The 17306-nt window shown below is 38.1% G+C and overlaps 1 protein-coding gene across 4 annotated transcripts in view; it reads right to left on the reverse strand.

The window, feature by feature from the left end:
* Window positions 1-17306, reverse strand: part of CNOT4 (CCR4-NOT transcription complex subunit 4) — a 78110-nt gene that overhangs the window by 30670 nt on the left and 30134 nt on the right. For all 4 annotated transcript variants that reach the window (XM_082281016.1, XM_082281018.1, XM_082281015.1 and 1 more), the window contains exons 2-6: window positions 13812-14055; window positions 6383-6580; window positions 3466-3552; window positions 2838-2939; window positions 1961-2086 (exon numbers count right to left, since the gene is read on the reverse strand). In XM_082281016.1, the coding sequence (XP_082137142.1) occupies window positions 1961-2086; window positions 2838-2939; window positions 3466-3552; window positions 6383-6580; window positions 13812-13985 (687 nt within the window). In that variant the 5' untranslated portion in view covers window positions 13986-14055. The remainder of the gene's footprint in view (window positions 1-1960; window positions 2087-2837; window positions 2940-3465; window positions 3553-6382; window positions 6581-13811; window positions 14056-17306) is intronic.

The raw sequence follows: 17306 nt of genomic DNA on the forward strand, positions 1-17306 counted from the left end.
GTTCCTGTGTGAATTGAAGCTGGTTCAAAGGTAGAACTCTTAGGGTGCAGAAGCAAGCAATGAGGACTGATGACTAGCGTCAGTTCTATACAACACCATTAGCATGCATGAGAAAGGACTGAAAAGCAAGTTCTTTGCTGACAATATCAAGCTTTTTGGGTAATAAACTGCCATGCTGATAATGAAGAGCTCCAAAAGAATCACAGAGAAACTGGCAAATAAGCAAACGGTGGCAAATCAGCTTCACCAGGGACATGTCAGATGACACAAGAAGGGAAAAGCAGTCTAGATGATAGTAACCCTCTACTGATCTGTGAACTGGCTGTTACAGCTCAGAAAAGAAATGCTGAGGTTACTGCCAACAGACCTCTGAAACTGTTAGTTGATTATGCACTAGCTTCAGAAGATGTGCTGGGTATCATTAAAAAGGCCACTTCAAATAAACTAAACCAAAATTTTTAAAAAGCACATATCACACTACATATAAGACACTGAGAACTGAGAAATTAAACTTGGCTTCCCCCACATCATGCATCTGAGCTCTGCATCTCAAGGAGGACATAGCTAGAAAATACAGAGAAGTGCAAGAGAAATTATCACAGAAATGGAGCAACTGCTTTAAAAAGAAGTTTAAAAGCCCAGAAACTATGATTTGGAGAGAAAGGTGGGAGATACTAGATGAAGTTTTGCCACATCACAAAGGCAATGAATAAGGTGAATAAGGGGTTTTGCTTTCAGCAAGCACTACAAAGCTAAGATTAAGGGACACTTGACAAAAGTAACTAGAGAGCAGTTTAACACTGGCAAAAGAAAGCACTTTTCAAAACAGCTGGTGAATTTCTGGGGCTTGCTGCCCCAAAAGACTAAAGGGTTGGCAGTACCAACAGGTTCAAAATGGATTAAATAAATTCATGGCTGACAGCTCTATAAAAAACTAAGACGACCAGACAGAACATACCCTCAAACATGTCTACGTAACAGATCTAGGTGGTGAGAGAAATATAGGGAAACAAACAGGGAAGGTCACCTGGTTTGCAACTTGTCCTTGGAATTTTTCCTTCTATTGCAATTATCTGCTGAAATCCTCAGAAATAATTTATAGAAAGTATTTAATAGATATGAACATTCTTCCTTATTTTCTGGCTTACAGCAGCCTAACAAATCAAAAAAATTCTACTAGAACAACATTTGTGCTGGCACTAGGGGTGGAGACACTCTGCTTCATGGACAGACCACATGCAAGAACTACAGCATGGATGCAAGGCTGGCATACCTGAGACTGAGTTTAAAAGCTTTACCATACCTCATGTAGAAGGACAGAGCCAGACCCAAAAGACCTCAGAATCCACCACATTTGAGACAGTAAAGCTATCCATTTACTTGGTTCCCTGCCCTAGACAGTAAGTATTTTGATACTGAGATAGTAAAAAAAAAAAATCCCAGCATTGTTTTTTATGTACTACTATAGTTACCCTCAATGTTTTATTTGCAAATGGTTTCTAAACACTTCATAGGCTAAAAGGGTTACTGGGATTCAGACAGCATGGTCAATCACAGCACAAGAGTCAATCCATGGTAACTGTCCACACACACCAATTTTACAGGAAAACCCATATTTGTAGTAGCTTCTTTCATACAGATCTAAAATAACGTTACCTTACATTAGTACGAAAAAAGGCGAAGCAGTTAGCTCAGGTTATTTGAATTCTTGGCTAAGAGTTTAATCTCCATCTTTTTGCCTCATGAATACTCACCTGACTTCTCAGACTTTAAAAACAGCATGCAATGGAAAAAATTGCACTACCTGTTCTTTGCAATATCCAACTGGTTGATCACCTCTTGGAGTTCAAAATTCAGCACTGCCATAACATTCAGCAAACACATTACACACATTAGACTAAATCACAGACAGTAAAACATCCATGCCACATTTCATGCGTTTCCCATTCACTACACTTACCTGCATTTCTTCTTTTGTGAAACTGGCTGCTTCATCACCTAGCTCATGTAGATACATGCAGTCTGGTTTTGGACACTGCATATTTTTTAGAAAATAACTGCAATATTTTGTTGTACCTAATGATGCCTGAAGGAAAAAAAAAATTAATTAAGTACTGGAGGTTAAGAATGCCTTAAACCATATAAGATAAAAAAGTTATATTTAAAAAAAAGTTACCTCAAGATTTGAAATTCCATCATAATGCATTTTTGATGCAGATGGAATAAAAAGTCCATTTGTAAGAAATCTACATATTCTTGAGGATTAGATAATTAGGATGCATTTTTATTTTCATCCAATCTAAATAAATTCCACAGTAAGAGCCTCAGTAAATATTTGCATAATCATAAGGAGACAAGCAGCAGGGTCAGGAACCAAATATTAACTAGATTTTTTTATAGCCACCAATTTGGCCAAATCAGCCTGAACACCTGTTTACAAAGACACCAAAAGGAAAAAAAAAAAATCAATTTCCCAGGGAGCTTTTGAGAGGTGTGGCTTATAGACTGCAAAAATGTTCTGTAAAAGCAAACAGTGAGTTTTCACACTGTACTATTATGCTATACAACAGAAAAGCCACTGTGAGGATGGGGAGGAGGTACATATCTTTCTCTCAAACTTTGTTTTAAGAAGTTACCTGCTAACCCACCAAAACACTGCCTGCTGGCTGCTCACTGAACTCCCACTTTGAGATTATTACCAGGAAAAGAAGTCAAAAGCCAATGCACTGGACATTCTTGTTCAGCAATACAAGCATACCCACGCAAACAAAGTTGTATACTATGCCCTGATACTAGTGGTCTCGAACATACACATGAAAACATAAAAATATTACCACCTTAAGTGTTCTGCCGTCTACCACCACATTATTGACGCACTGTATGGCTCTGAGGGCATCTTCTGACCGGATGTAGGTTACATATGCACTGGCACTTGGACCCTAGAAAGAGAACATGCACTGTTTACTTGTTATTTTTCTTTCCCCAGACAGATCTGATCATTGAGTCACCTTCTTAGCCGCTCACTTCATAAACTGGTATATTCAGGGCTCAATGTTTTTAACAAGAAACTGACAAAAAATGCAGAAGTCATAAAAACTCGTATGTGATGCATAAAGAATGAAGAAAAGAAGAAATGCATCAGTATGTTGCATGACTGTTCTAAAAATACTTAAAAGGCATTTTACCCCCAAAATGCAGATTAGCGACTAAATGCCATATTGCTGCTGCTTTAAAGTTTCTCACCCTGTCTCCCAGTTTTCTGTGTTGCATTTTGCATCCAGCTTTGAGAGTCTGGTTGGAAAATGCCCCAGTAACTTAACAGTAATTTGATTCTTGCAATGCCTTTTCTTTTTTTTTCACTCTTACCTATTGCTTAATCAGAAATAGGGAGCCCTAGATTCCCTCTGCACATGTGTATTCTCTAAAGGAATTAAAATTAAAAAATTACAAAGCCCTCTGACTTACCTGTGAGCCTGCATATGATGTGCTGTTATTAATGACAACTTTATGTATTTTACCAAACTTCCCAAAATATTCTGGTCGTTTCAAAACCTGCAAGAAAAGAAAGTTCAAGTGGTATATGTATAATTCCTACAGAGGTGTACTTACTCTTCTGTGAAACTGTGCAGCTAAAAACCTTTAACTAATAAAAAACAGGTCTCTCCTACAAAGAGGAGCATATAGATTTAGATTTGTTTTCCCACGTAAAAACAGTTACTTGCAATACAAAGTGTGTTGCCACTGCAGAATTTTAATGACAAATATCCCACATTTTACGTTGTATTTTAAAAAATCCTTTCAGTACTCTGATTACCCAAACCCCACACTGGCAAAATATATCCCATTCAGCATAAGAAGTTCCTGTATATATCTATTTTATAAATTGTTTTAAAAAATAAAAATCACTAGTTCATTCCAGTTTCCACATAACCATACACCTTAAACTTGCATCCAGCTATATTAATTACTAGCTACAAAATGCTGAATCCTGACTGCCTTGCCCCACACTCCAAAGAAAAAGGGAGTAAACCAATTAGCTCAAGTGGTCACAGGTTTTCCAAAGACCAGACTAAGCAGAGGACGACAATCTAGGAAAATTTCCAGGGGCAAGAAAAAACATTTCAGAATTAACATCATGCCAAAATGAATGAGTGACTATCACACCTGTAAAGGAAAAAAAATACCTGTCTTGCCCTTCCTGGAATCAGTTAGTACTAACACATCATTTGGGCACCCTGTGCAAAGCAAGAACATCACCAGCATATTAATCAACTCTGCTGAATAACCGTTACCTGTGTGCCAATGAACTATCTGACACATTTACACCAAAAGCCTTTTTTTTTCCATTTCTGTGATGGAAGAAGATGCAAAAGTACTGACTACTCAGACTGAAGCTAGACAAAATAAGGGCATTTCTAGTTCTAGACAATAATCTGAGAGGTTATAAAGGAAGATTTGTTTCCCCTACTCCATCTTCACATTTGCATTGGATAGGGCAGTTAAACTGTACTGATCCAAGAACCAAACTACCACCTCTCCCTTCCCAAGCAAGCATCAGTATCTTCAAGAACTAAGAGCATCACACTTGGAACATCCCAAAGAACCACAGGGCACATTGTATAGACAACCAGTCATTCACTGGTCTCTTCTGACTGCTCTTCACTTGGTCTACACCCTCTTGAAACATACTACACCCACCCTCCAGGCATCCATCCAGAAGAGAGTGACAATCCTGAAGAAACTTCCCTTTTACTCAAGCATATTGCAGACTATAATCCTGGCACAATATGACAGCATAGCCTTCACAAGTTTCGTAAGAGCATGTCAACAGAAGAGCATCCACCTGTACTCCACTATGATCCACAGACCTATTTCCAGAAACAGCACATAACAGCCAAGCTCCCATTCCAAATAATCTCAATTTATGAAAGAGTTTTGCCTGCTTAAGTAGAAAACTTGAATATTTTGTATACTTTTTTAGCTCATCTCTCTCAGGCTAGGTTTCTTGGAGATCAAGGCACCTTGTGCTATATTCAATATTCAGTAGGTACACATTTTCTCATATGTCACTGAGAATACTGCTACCAAAACACCTAATACAGCACATCCCCATCCCCCAATAAACCCATTCCTAGTTACTTCAAGTATTCAGTGTAGAATTATCTGAGGTTTAAAAAAGTTTCTTAAATCAACTGTATTTACCACTATTTCTCTTAATCACAAATCCTCCATCTGGTCAAAGAAACCAAATTTCAATAACAAATTCATATTGCATTTTTCAATGATAAATAGCCCCAAGCCAGTGCTGACAGTTGCTTGCAAATACTTGCTGCTATATTTTAGTACATACTGAAGTGTTATACACCAGATCAGTTTTAACTTGATTTTTTCTCTTCCCTTATCCTGTTTTTTTCGTCCTTCACTAAAAGCAGCTTTTTACATTTGTTCTTTGGTCTACCAAAGTACAGACCATACTCTGAGACCTCAGAAAGAGCCACTTCTGTTTGAGAGCTCTCTAGATAATTTAGTCTGATAAGGTGTATTGAATCTGGCACCATAATTTTGAAGACAGTTATTTTATCCTGTAGTACATTTCCTCCATATTCTAATTCAAGATACTTTCACTCATCAGCACTTATTCCATTGGCCGCCTGCAGCTATGACTGATGATGGAAGTAAATAAAACATTTTAAACACAACCAGTTTTCTCAGATGAAAACCTTATTTCTGATGATGCAGAGCAGCAAACCAACTCTTTCCGAGGTCTTCCTCTTATTAATTTTTTCCCCCACAACTTCTTAAGGACATCATCCTTATGTTCCTTCCTAGTGTATACTTCCAAGTGTTGGCTTTTTTCTTCTGTCCCTACAGGTTTGTGTGATACTGTGTATCAGTTATTTGTAATCCAACCAAGCTACCATTTTAGAATTGGTGATTCATGATATAGCTGTATAATGCCAGCAGATCCAACCTAGGAAAATGAGCACCTAAAAAGTCCTTATGCTTATTTTTAGCTTAAAAACCAAGCTCCCATTATTAAACAAATACAAAGAACAACATCTCCCCCCTCCCCCCGCCAAAAAAAAACCAAAAAAACACAAAAAACAAAAAAAAACCAACCAAACAAAAAAAACCAAACCAAACCAAAACAAAACAAAACCAACCAAAAAACCACAGAGCATCTATACTCCCTAAAACAGAGACAAACACTTATTGATGTTATTTTGGAGGAGGAAGCTAAGCTCCCTTAAGAAGAGGGGGCCTCACAGCAGCGACCCTTTTCAACACAGCTTCCTTTTATACCCTTCAGGGAGACACAAGGGTATTCCAATGTTTCATGGCAGCAAGTTAAGAGCAAGATCTGCAAGTGTGAACTGCTCACCTCTGGATCTGCTAGGCGCTGAGATAGCCCTACCACGAAGACAAGGTTCTTCTGTACAACCCGTACACTGGCCAAATGTTTGCGATTCTCTGATATCTTCTGTTTCCTCTCATTTTGTTTCTGTTTCTTTTCATTTTTTATCCTCTGCAGCTCTTCCTGGGAGAGTGGTTTGTACACTGCTGGATCTTCTGGATATGGCTAAACACAACAAATAGTATTAAAACCAACCAATATAAGAAACAACAGATTTGAAAGCCATTAATTATCATGTTTTAATTCAAAAATTTCTTTATTACACTGATTTGATTGTTAAGGCCACCCACATTATAGAGGTATATTCAGTCCCTTGGGGAAGGTAAACATCTTGCCCCTTTTCATGGAATTCTCCTATTTAAAGACATAATATTGATTTGGGCAACAGCCACATTCTAACCCAGATACCTAGTCAATTTGGTAATATTACAAGCAGTTGCATGACAGCCAACACATCCTGTTACAATTTCGCTAACAGAGCTTAGTAAGGAGGGTGAAAGCATGCACTTTGTATTTATTGTCTGATACAAATCTGGGTACTTAAACATATTCAAGACTGAGATAAGAAATTAAAATATAAATGTAGTTTCAGTGGTCCACTAAGTTCAAGACAGTAACACTATTACACTACTCAAACTTTACATGGTTAATTTCTAGTGAAGAGACAGATTTCAACACAACTAATGCACAGTGACTAAACAGTATTCTTGCCATGCTTATGTACCAGTTTGAAACTTGGTCTCTCCCTCCCTACAATTAATTCCTCAAACATAGACATAACACTGCATATTTTCATCTCAAAAGTATACAACAGAAGTACAAATGTCCTCAGAGTTACCTAGAAAGACTGCTCTATTCATGCTATAAAGGCACTAATTTGGCCTGGTCTTGCAGCCTCTGCCCCAGATTACTCCTCAAAGCAGTCCCACATTCCTTACCTGTCCCAGTTTTTACAGACTGAAAAGTCAGGTTTCACACTGCACACAAAAAGCAACACTAAGCACAAAAGCAAGTACATAAAATATCTCAAACAAAAAGAAGAGTTTCTAAACACCAGAAAGTAAAAAATGAGAAGAGTAGGGGAGATGTGAATTAAGACAGAGACTTAAGACAAAGAAGCTAAGCTCAACAGTAAGTTAAACTAAGGTCTTTGCTTGCACTACCCAAAGGTTTCAGTGTGCAAGTCCAACAAAAATGAATTTAACTCTTTCCTGATTGTCCTGTGTAATGACAACAGTACAACTAGCTATCATACTAAATAACCTGAGAAAAATCTACAGCAGATGAAAACGTTTAGGTTAAAAGCGTATCTTCCTCATAGTTGCATGATGTTACTCAGAGCCACCAAGTGCTTAGACCTGACAGTCTTCTGAGTATATCCCCAAACAAACCAAGATCCATTTTTCAGTTTAAAGTTCAGCATCGTTATGCTACACTTGAGATATCTTCTGAAAATATGCTACAGTTGACTTGAGCAGATGGCATCTTACAGTCAAACATCAAATCCTCTGGAACATGTTTTAGTATCACAAAGGAATTTAAATTTGTAAGATACTTTAGCAGTAGCCAAAGGTGTCCTTAATATGAAAACACAATAAGGACTCAAGTTACCCTTGAAGAACAGTCAAAACCATAACATTTCCTAAAAAGATAAGTTACTCAGAGTTAACACTGGATATGTTATACAGATTTCAGAATGTACTCGCTGAACACCAATGACCCACTAGTAAGGTCATTTGAGATTTGCTATAGCCAATTAATATCTTGTGTTTTAACACATCTACATATGAGGACCTCTGAGATGCAGAATAATTTTACACTTAATGAGCTTATCAAAGTCTGTATTAGTCAATCAGGCAAACTAAAGAATGTTGTGTATTTACAGAAAAGACTATACTCAGGGCAAAGAGTGAGTTAACTCAGTTATCACGGAGTTCAGGTAGGAATGGAAAGAAAATTGCACCAGTATAACGTAGATACAGTTCCAAAAATATGGCTTGCCCTACATGAAGTGACGTCATATCATATCCACAATCCATTCTTTCAAAGATTAATTCCTACTCCACATCCCAGACTATGCATGGCGAGGCTTTCAAGAATGCTGCTCTCTGGTACTGTGCAAGAAATGCATTCATGGTCTTCAGTAGGTTCAGTAAGGTTCCTGAAGGTCCAAGAAAACTACAGGAAACAGTGCCAAAAATTCATCAGCTTCTTTCCTGCCAAGTATAGTCAAATTCAGAGCACATTCTCAAGTAAGTAGCAAGTTAGGCAGGATGTTTCTTCTCTGTACAGCTATTTGGTGCCGCAGGTTCTGAACATCAGTCAGGAAACAACCTGCATAGCTCAAGCATAACCTTGCACAGAACACTTATATGTCCAGCTAGTAGTTTGTATTTTCTACAGGAAAGCATAAAAACTCCTAGTAGGAACACAACTAGGCAGCAGCTTCAGAATCAGGGGAAAAGAAATGTCTCCAACTCAGCGGAAAGTTTGAGACTAGCTGAGTAAGAATTTCAATCATTAAGTAGTAGCAGTAGTTGTTTTGCCACCATGGACAACCACACTTGTTTGAGCAACAGAATCTTCCAAAGTTCTCCCTAGATACTGGAGAGCTGTATTATACATGTTTTGTATGCATATCACTCATATGACATGCATATAATGCTTCCAAGGAATAGGACTAGTTTGATATCCTGACTTGCAGGACCTGTAAATCAATCTGCATACACCTCTTGAATCCCAAGAGTAACTCAAGAACAATTGAGAGGCAGATGATTTTCCTATCTATGTATCGTGTGTGGCATGATAACAAATTAGGAGAAATTGCACATTTAAAGAGGGTGGAAGGCAAATAAGCACAGCATCAACATCTCAGAAACTAATTCTAAAAAACTTAGTATTAGAAATCATTTTCCTTTCAAATAAAGACAAAGTCAGTCTACAATTAGGAAAATAAATTATTTCATCTTCAGAGTCATTGCTTCCCACAGTGCTGAAGTTCATTAACTTGGACGATGGTTCAACTACAAACAGGTGCATGCACTGAAGACTGCTGGAACAAGCAAGGCGGATTGACAGCTGGTGTATCTCACAGCACCATTCACTATGTTGCTTATGCTGTCTAACCCTATAAATCAGAAGTAGAGAGAGGACTATACGTATCAGAAGCTCTCAGGTCTTGCAACAACTAAAGTGGCAATGCTACTGACATGCCTACATTTTACTGTTTTTTAAACAAGATACTTGCTTAACATACTACCTCTAATGCTTTAGCTGATAGAGGATTTGAGATCCAAATGAAGTAGCTACCTCAAGTGTTATCAGCACTGATGTATTTTCAGATGCAAGACATTAGGAAATACCATCATTGACTCACTAAAGTCTAGCTGACACCTTTCACCTAAGTTATACCAGTGCTTTTCAGCAAAAACCACTGAGGTTCCCCAAAAAGCGTGACATCATGGAAAATGTGACCAAACTTTCTTTACACTAAGTGCAAGGCAGTCCCTACAAGGACTTCAGCAAAAGTTTGAATGTCTCTTTTGAAGTCTTGTTTCTCTAATCAGAGATGGCCCTTGATGAATTCTCAGTCTTCCTGACTAATTTTGTCTTGTTATTTAAGGTTTTTTTTCTTTCAGACTTTTTTCCCCATTTCCCAATTGTTGAAAGCTGAGCTTTGATTTATCAAGCACTTTGTCATTCCCAGATGGGTCACATTCCTTCCACATAATGGATGTACCAGCATTTTCCACTTGTCTTGCTACCAAGTAGGTCCTGAAACAAGAAATAAAGAAAGTCAACAAGATCTATGCACAGTATACACCATTATACTTATATTAAAAAAAAAAAAAACAAGCAATTTCCTATCTATTTCAAAATATCAATTGTTGCACCAAACTATTCTGTTGTGGGATTAAAAGCGTAGGAGGAAACATTGACATTTGGAGACTGCATTAAGACCAAGCGTTCCTTTTACACAGAAGTAGTAGGAGAAACATGGACAAAAACATGCTTAAAGCATGTTAATTTCTTGATCGTACATGTAGCAGTACACTATTTCTCTCCCTCTCTAACACACGGTGCTAGGAGAAATAAAGGTCGCCAAGTCAAGGAACTGGAGAAAAAGTCAAAGCCACACCAGAAGAACAACTGTGTATCAAGCTATTTTGTGGAAGAGCAAAGTATTTAAGAAACACGAAAAAGCTAGGCTTTTTTGTTGTTGGATTTAAAAAGTGCAGGAACTGATACTAAGGTCTGAGAGTGACATGCTCTAATTAAGCAATTGAAATGGTATGTATTATTCACATGACAAACAGTACCTAGACTGCTGAATTTTACAGAAAAGAAAATAGAAATATCACTGCAAAGATAAAAATCACTGGCTTTACAACCAGAACCAGCAAGTCTGCTGACCTGGAAACTGGATTTTGGCTACAGAAATCTCTTTTGAAGACAGCATATATTCATTCTAATTTGACTAGTTAGCAGCTATTTCACTCACAGTTAAGAAATCAATTAACGGGAAAAAACAGGAAGCCTTGCTTACTACCTTATACCTACACCTACAACTACCTTACCTTGGCTACACCTACAATTCCGAAGGGCATCAAGAACTCAAAGCAAGACAGTTCCATTTTTTTTAAAGTAGGTTTTTTTCAGTTAAATAGAAACAATTTCTATTTCTCTAGAAATAGACTCTATTTTCCGAGTCTATTTTAGAAGATTCAGACAAAGTTTAGAAAGTTTTTAATATGTTAATACTAATAAATACCAGTTTCCAACCAGCATCTAAGTTTAATTCATACTAGCACCTTACTAAAGCAAATGTTTATGCTGTAATTCACTGGAGGAAACTTAAGACAAACTAAATCAATTGACTGCAACCACATGAACATATTCTGCACATGCAGATGTTAAGCTATAGAACAGTTCAAACATGTACAAGTACTCTCTCCTTGGTAGAGGAAACCACAAGCTAACAATTTTTCAGTTAGAAGTGAATTAAAGAAGTTTAGGAAGATAAGGGTATATATGGAATGCACAGTTAAGATCTACCAAACTAATGGCATGGGTGCCACCAAAGCATTTAGCCAAGCTATTTTATTACAGACTTCTCCAACATCTCCCCCAAACCCTTCAACCAAAATCCCTGGACAGGGGACTTGTTCACTGCTCCTCTCTATAGATTAGTGCTCAAATCACTGGACAAGTCACACTGCATTCAATATCATTGGCACAAATAGCAGATTTCTATTATGTAATTGTGAATAACATACTCATCCTTGTTTTAATATATGTTTATTCACAGTCTATTTTGCAGTAAGTATCCTGCACTGGTATACTCATCATAAAAATATGACATACCTGTTGAAACCACTGTACCCACTATAAACCTTCCTGCTAAAATTTTATTGCTTTGCCATGTTCTGTGCTTCAGCATTTTAAGTGGCCACAACCAACAGAACAGAAAACTGCTCAGATCTTTCCCCAGGAGCTTTACTATGCACTGACAAGGACTACTTAGACACACTGAACACAAATACACATACCTGGTTCCTTCTGTTCAGCACACTTCGAAAGATGGCTTCTTCACTTATTTAATGCTGCAACTCTGTAGCTCAAGATGATTTATTCCCAAGATCCTGGTGGGGGGCTCTGCACCACAATGTCTTTGTCTATGCCACAGAAGCAACGTCCTCCTCAGCCAGCCTTCTTCATGGCAACCTCTTAAAATCCAGTGATACAGCTCCAAACTGGCTCAAGAATATCTTGCGGTCCATGGATGAAGAAAGTACCAAGAACATAATCCTCATCTGTTATGAAAGGAGAGGTGTCCTTTCTCTCCAGGAAGGGTCGGTATGTTTCATTCCAACTGTAGCACTCATTCCAGCTTTCCTCATGAAACTGTTCTTCTGAGCAAACTGTATCCACTTAGGCAAAATATTTGCACATCCAATCAGAGGGCAGAGTATTCCACACTTAAGAGTTCAGCTGTGCCAGTATCCATATTTCAAAGAATTCAGATACCCAAAGGCAGTGAATAGCACACTGCTTCTGTGATTCTTCAAATACATTTCACAAACTTCCAATAACAAACAAAAAGTAGTGTAATAAATCCAGGAAAACAACACGACTTAGACAAGGAAATCCCAGAAATCTCATGTTGTATCAGAAGAGTAGAAATTTTCTTGTACTATGGGAAATTACTATACAGCATGTGTCATCTACAGCAGGTATCCCAAGTGGAGAATGATTTGGCTGATGACATGTGGATCTTCCTTGTAGAACACAGAGCTCAAATATTGCAGAAAATTTGCAGAATTTTTTAACAAACATTGCTGTGGGATAGCTTTCAGGCTTGCAGAGGCATCCAAACACAGGTAAGCACTAATTGCTCTAGTGTAGCCAAAGCCCAAAAGAGCAGCAAGAAAATACGACTGAAAGTGCTTATAAAATACTGTGGCAGTGAATAGAGATAGTGAGACCAAGAAAGATTATTTGGCATCTGAAAAGGAAGCCGTAACATGAGACAGGAAGACAAGACAGGCATAAACTAGGGACAAGATAATGATTAACTAGTAGGAGAATGAGAAGACATAAGTAGCTGCAATTACAAGAAGAGAAAGGCCTGGCAAGAAAGTTACAATCAAGGGAAGTCATTAAAGAGAAGAAGATACTGAGAAAAAATTTTATTGAACACTGAAGGAAATAATGAGTTTAGGCAAAACACTAGAAGGAGAAATAAAATAATTCAAAGGAAATAACAGGCAACTCAATGAAGCTGAGGTTCACAGTTGTGTCCAACCAAAGTACCAGCCAGACACAGAGAGATACTAAGTACCACCTTCAAGCATTTGGCAACAAGGCTAGAATACTAGACAGACAGACTTAGTCTAGGTTTTGAAATGCTTTAAAGTTTGCCATCACTGGGTATTGTCCCACAGGTTTTACACATTTAGTATCCACTAAAATGTGGATTAAAAGCTCCAGTGCCACAAACACAACAAGCAGGTGCTTTATAAACTTGCCTCTCAGCTCTGTCAGTTTAGCTGAACCTTAGCTCTCAGCAAACCCCTGATGCTGGAATCCTCACTGTTCTTCCTGAAAATACTTTGTTAACGCATAAGCACCCCAACTCAAAGGATTTTTATTTTTGGAGTTCTCAGCATGCCTTGGTTCTGATCCACAGCTTCCCCTATCAACTTGGTTCTGAATTTAATAAACCAAGACTAGCCTCTTCATAACAGCTTCAACAAATATGCAGACAGAATCTGAAAGATCCAACACCTCACCCTTGATCTAAGCCATGACTAGATGGAAAAGGATGTCTTTGGTACCAACACAATGCAAGAGCCTTGTGATATATGCAAGACAAGCCGTTGTTCCAGGGATTTACCTTTCTGCAAGCAGGACAAAGTCCATTCTCATCAGTGCGAATACGATGCCAACAGAAACGACAGATTTGGTAGCCACAGGTGCAAGGGAAGAAATTGATATCATCAATTTCCAGAGGCTCCATGCAAAGAGGGCATTCCACAGGGTCTTCCTTAGCGTCAGGGCTGCGAGACATCTTTATATGTTCGCAGAGCAGCAAAAGTTTATAATAACTTAATAGACCAAGAAGGTCAGCACTTGAAGGTCTGCAAGAGGGGGAAAAAAAAGGAGAAAATATTATTAATGCTGTTGACAACTTTTCTTTTGTAACTTTTAACATTTCAGTTCTTCATCACTTTTCTTCTCCCCACACAAGTTACCTACATAATAGACAAGCTTTTGCCTTTAAATAAACTTGATCGTTTTTTCCTACTTACAAGCCTCACAAATAATACAAAGATGGTACTAGTGATGCATCCTCCCCACTTGGATAGACAAGCACTTTGTCAGTTCACTAGCCTGTTTGGGTTTCAAAATGTAGATTGCAAAGAAATCGGTGTACACCATACATTGCTGTTGTTCCACCAGCTCCTTTAGCTATTGCCTTCTTGAAGTCCTTTACAAATCTGAAATCAAATCCTTGAATGCAGGACTTAAACATTAAGATCAATTTATTCCTTTGCTCAGAGACGTGGAACAATGAGATTTGCAGTAACATTTAGGTCATCCATTCAGACTTGAGTAGGTTACAGAATTAACAAACAAAACCAAGGAAAGCTTCTTACTCAGGACAATTTGTTTCTTTTGTCTATCTCATTTTTTGGTCCAGAGACTGATCTCTAAGATCAGCCTTAGGACTACTTCATTAGCCAAGATTTTTCAGGTGCACATCTTTCTGTATGTGACAAACTTACATTCAAGTCAATCATGCTTTTCATCAGCACCCAATTCACAGCAAAGCCAAAATACATGCAATGTGCTTGAAAAAACTCAAGCTGTAACTTACACAATAAGGTATTTCTGGACAAGAATTTTGAAGAAGACCAATATTCAAATCACCATTTTCTTAACTCATTTCCTGAATTCAGTCATTTGAGTATGCTTTATTCCATCAGTTTAAGGACGCAGCACAGGAAATTTACTTTCAGACTCAAAACAAGACACTTGGAGTCACCACTGAGATAACCAATTTGGGTGTTTTCTTCTTTATTTCATTTAAGTATCACTCTGGATATGTGAAATTGTACCTAATCTCAGCAAGCTGTCTCCATCTGCTGCATGACACATGCACGTAGATGGGGCAGAATTCAAGGGCAACAGTAGAATTTTTAGGTGGACCTTTGGAAGAAAAACTAAAAGCCCAGTGAGAAATACTGAAAAGATGTGACCAGAATTGATAGTTGGATGGTCATACTAGCTCTAATGAGCTACATCACTTCTTTAGAAGTGAGCTCTAAAGTTTTTTTAAAATCCAGAATTCTTTTTGCAAGCATGTTTTTCCCAAAACATCAGTAACTGAATTATAATTGAACCACACACACAATCTGGAGTGTCCCTTTACTTTCCCAAAAAAGTTTTCTGTTTCATTTCTAACCGAAAGCTACTAGATTGTGTACTATCCAATATTTCTCCAGGCTTTTAGGAGCAAATCCAGAAACCAATTCTCACGTCCACCTACTTGAAGAAGAGTGACATTTAATTCTGTCCTTTGAAATAATATGACTGAATGTTTTGAAATCAAACCCTTGCCCACAGATTTCAGTACGGTCTGACGTTAGCCTTATGTAGCATTGATTTGATAGTTTAACCACCCCCCTCCCCCCCCCCCCCCCCGCACCAAAAAAACCAAACTGGTTATATTTTTATCTTCCTCACCCCATACCATACTTCCTCGCATGAGGTCTATATTATAAAGCCCAAGAGGTTCCAGCTCAAGTTGGGACCCCCCCACCATACAGGATATGATCCATTTAGCATCAGTCCCTGTCTGCACACCACTTCAGGGACAGATATTCCTCTACAAACTGCCAGGAAAGCACCCTGAAGAGGGAAAGCACACATACATGCGACCAAAGCACCATCCAAATACACAGCAGAGAGCATATAGCTTTGTATGGGAATGGCTGCATTGTCATTAGGTTAACCTGTAATCACAGGCTGATATTAGAAGCCCAGACTACCTGCAATTCCAACTAGTTTGGTAGGGAGTATATCCTCTAAGCACAAAGTGCAGTTCTGGTAAACATACACCACTGCCCTTGAGAGAAAGTTCCACTGGATGACCACAAAAAAGTAAGGATGAGAGAACAGTTTTTAGATACTGTAAGCATAATTTCTCTATATAGCATGCAATAGCAGCAACACTCCTCTTTCTGACAGTCACAATGACTAAAATCAAAAAGTTAAACTTCAATGATAATACTGCAGCTTTCATTTCATTATCTGTGCTTTCATTCATGCATTTTCACAATCATTTTGACAGTCTCAAGACCAGGTTCTGGAATTTAGTCAGCATTTTCTACAAAGAACACTAGCAGAATCTGACCTGAAGGAAGGATTAGTTTGTTCAGGAGCTTTATCTTGTTTTTAAGAATACATCCCCACTGGCTGAAGAGTGGGAGGGACTGTTAAAAGTCCCCAGAACACCATTTAAGTGGTTATTCTGCAGATAATACACATTTTTACAGTAGCCTGTAAACACTGCCTGTAAACTTTTCACACTTGTATAGCAGCAAATCTATAACAATATGAAAGTGACTTTAAACCAAAGCATGGGATAAATTCAGCAGATTTTCTTCGGTTTGGCTTTGACTTTGTCACAGATCTCCAAACAACAGGTCAGTAAGCACCCAGCATATTCCCTTCTACTGCATACTCATTCCACCACCTGCTCAGCAGCTCTGAGCCTACTGAAACACATCTAAGTAAAGCCATACTAGTATTAGTGAAGTTGTGGTTTAAATGAGCAGTTTTGAAGAAACTTTCACCACTACAGTAAAATTACTGAACTTACTTAGGAAGTTTCTATTTGGAATCTCCACTAAGAAATGTCATCAGTTCATGTGGAAAAAAAGCATGACATATTAGCTAGTGCCTCTGGGATATGCAGATGAGCTCTAACAAAACTGCAACATAATTAACATTTATGAGCTGTTTAAGTTAACACTAAGAGTTCAGCAGCTGCTAGCAATAATGTCAATAGCTTCCTTCAGTCAGCAAATGGCCCGTTATTTTACAACAAGGAGTAAGGAGCAGCTGTGTGCCATGTTTCTTGAAACTGAGGAAATATTTATTTACTTGGCCACAGACCATTCAAGCATCCCATTCAGAGATTCTCCACTGAAGTGTGTCTCCATTTCAGAAGGGTTTATATACCAGGATTTGTGTCTGAAATCTGCATCAGAACAGTGCTTGTTTTTTTCAAAATTAGAATACATGCATAGTAAGGCATCAATAATGCATTCTGCATATAGTTCATGCACTACCAAGAAACAGAGCAACTAGTCAGTTCTAAGGC

This window comes from Coloeus monedula (assembly GCF_965178545.1).
Source record: "Coloeus monedula genome assembly, chromosome: 4".
Lineage (NCBI taxonomy): Eukaryota > Metazoa > Chordata > Aves > Passeriformes > Corvidae > Coloeus > Coloeus monedula.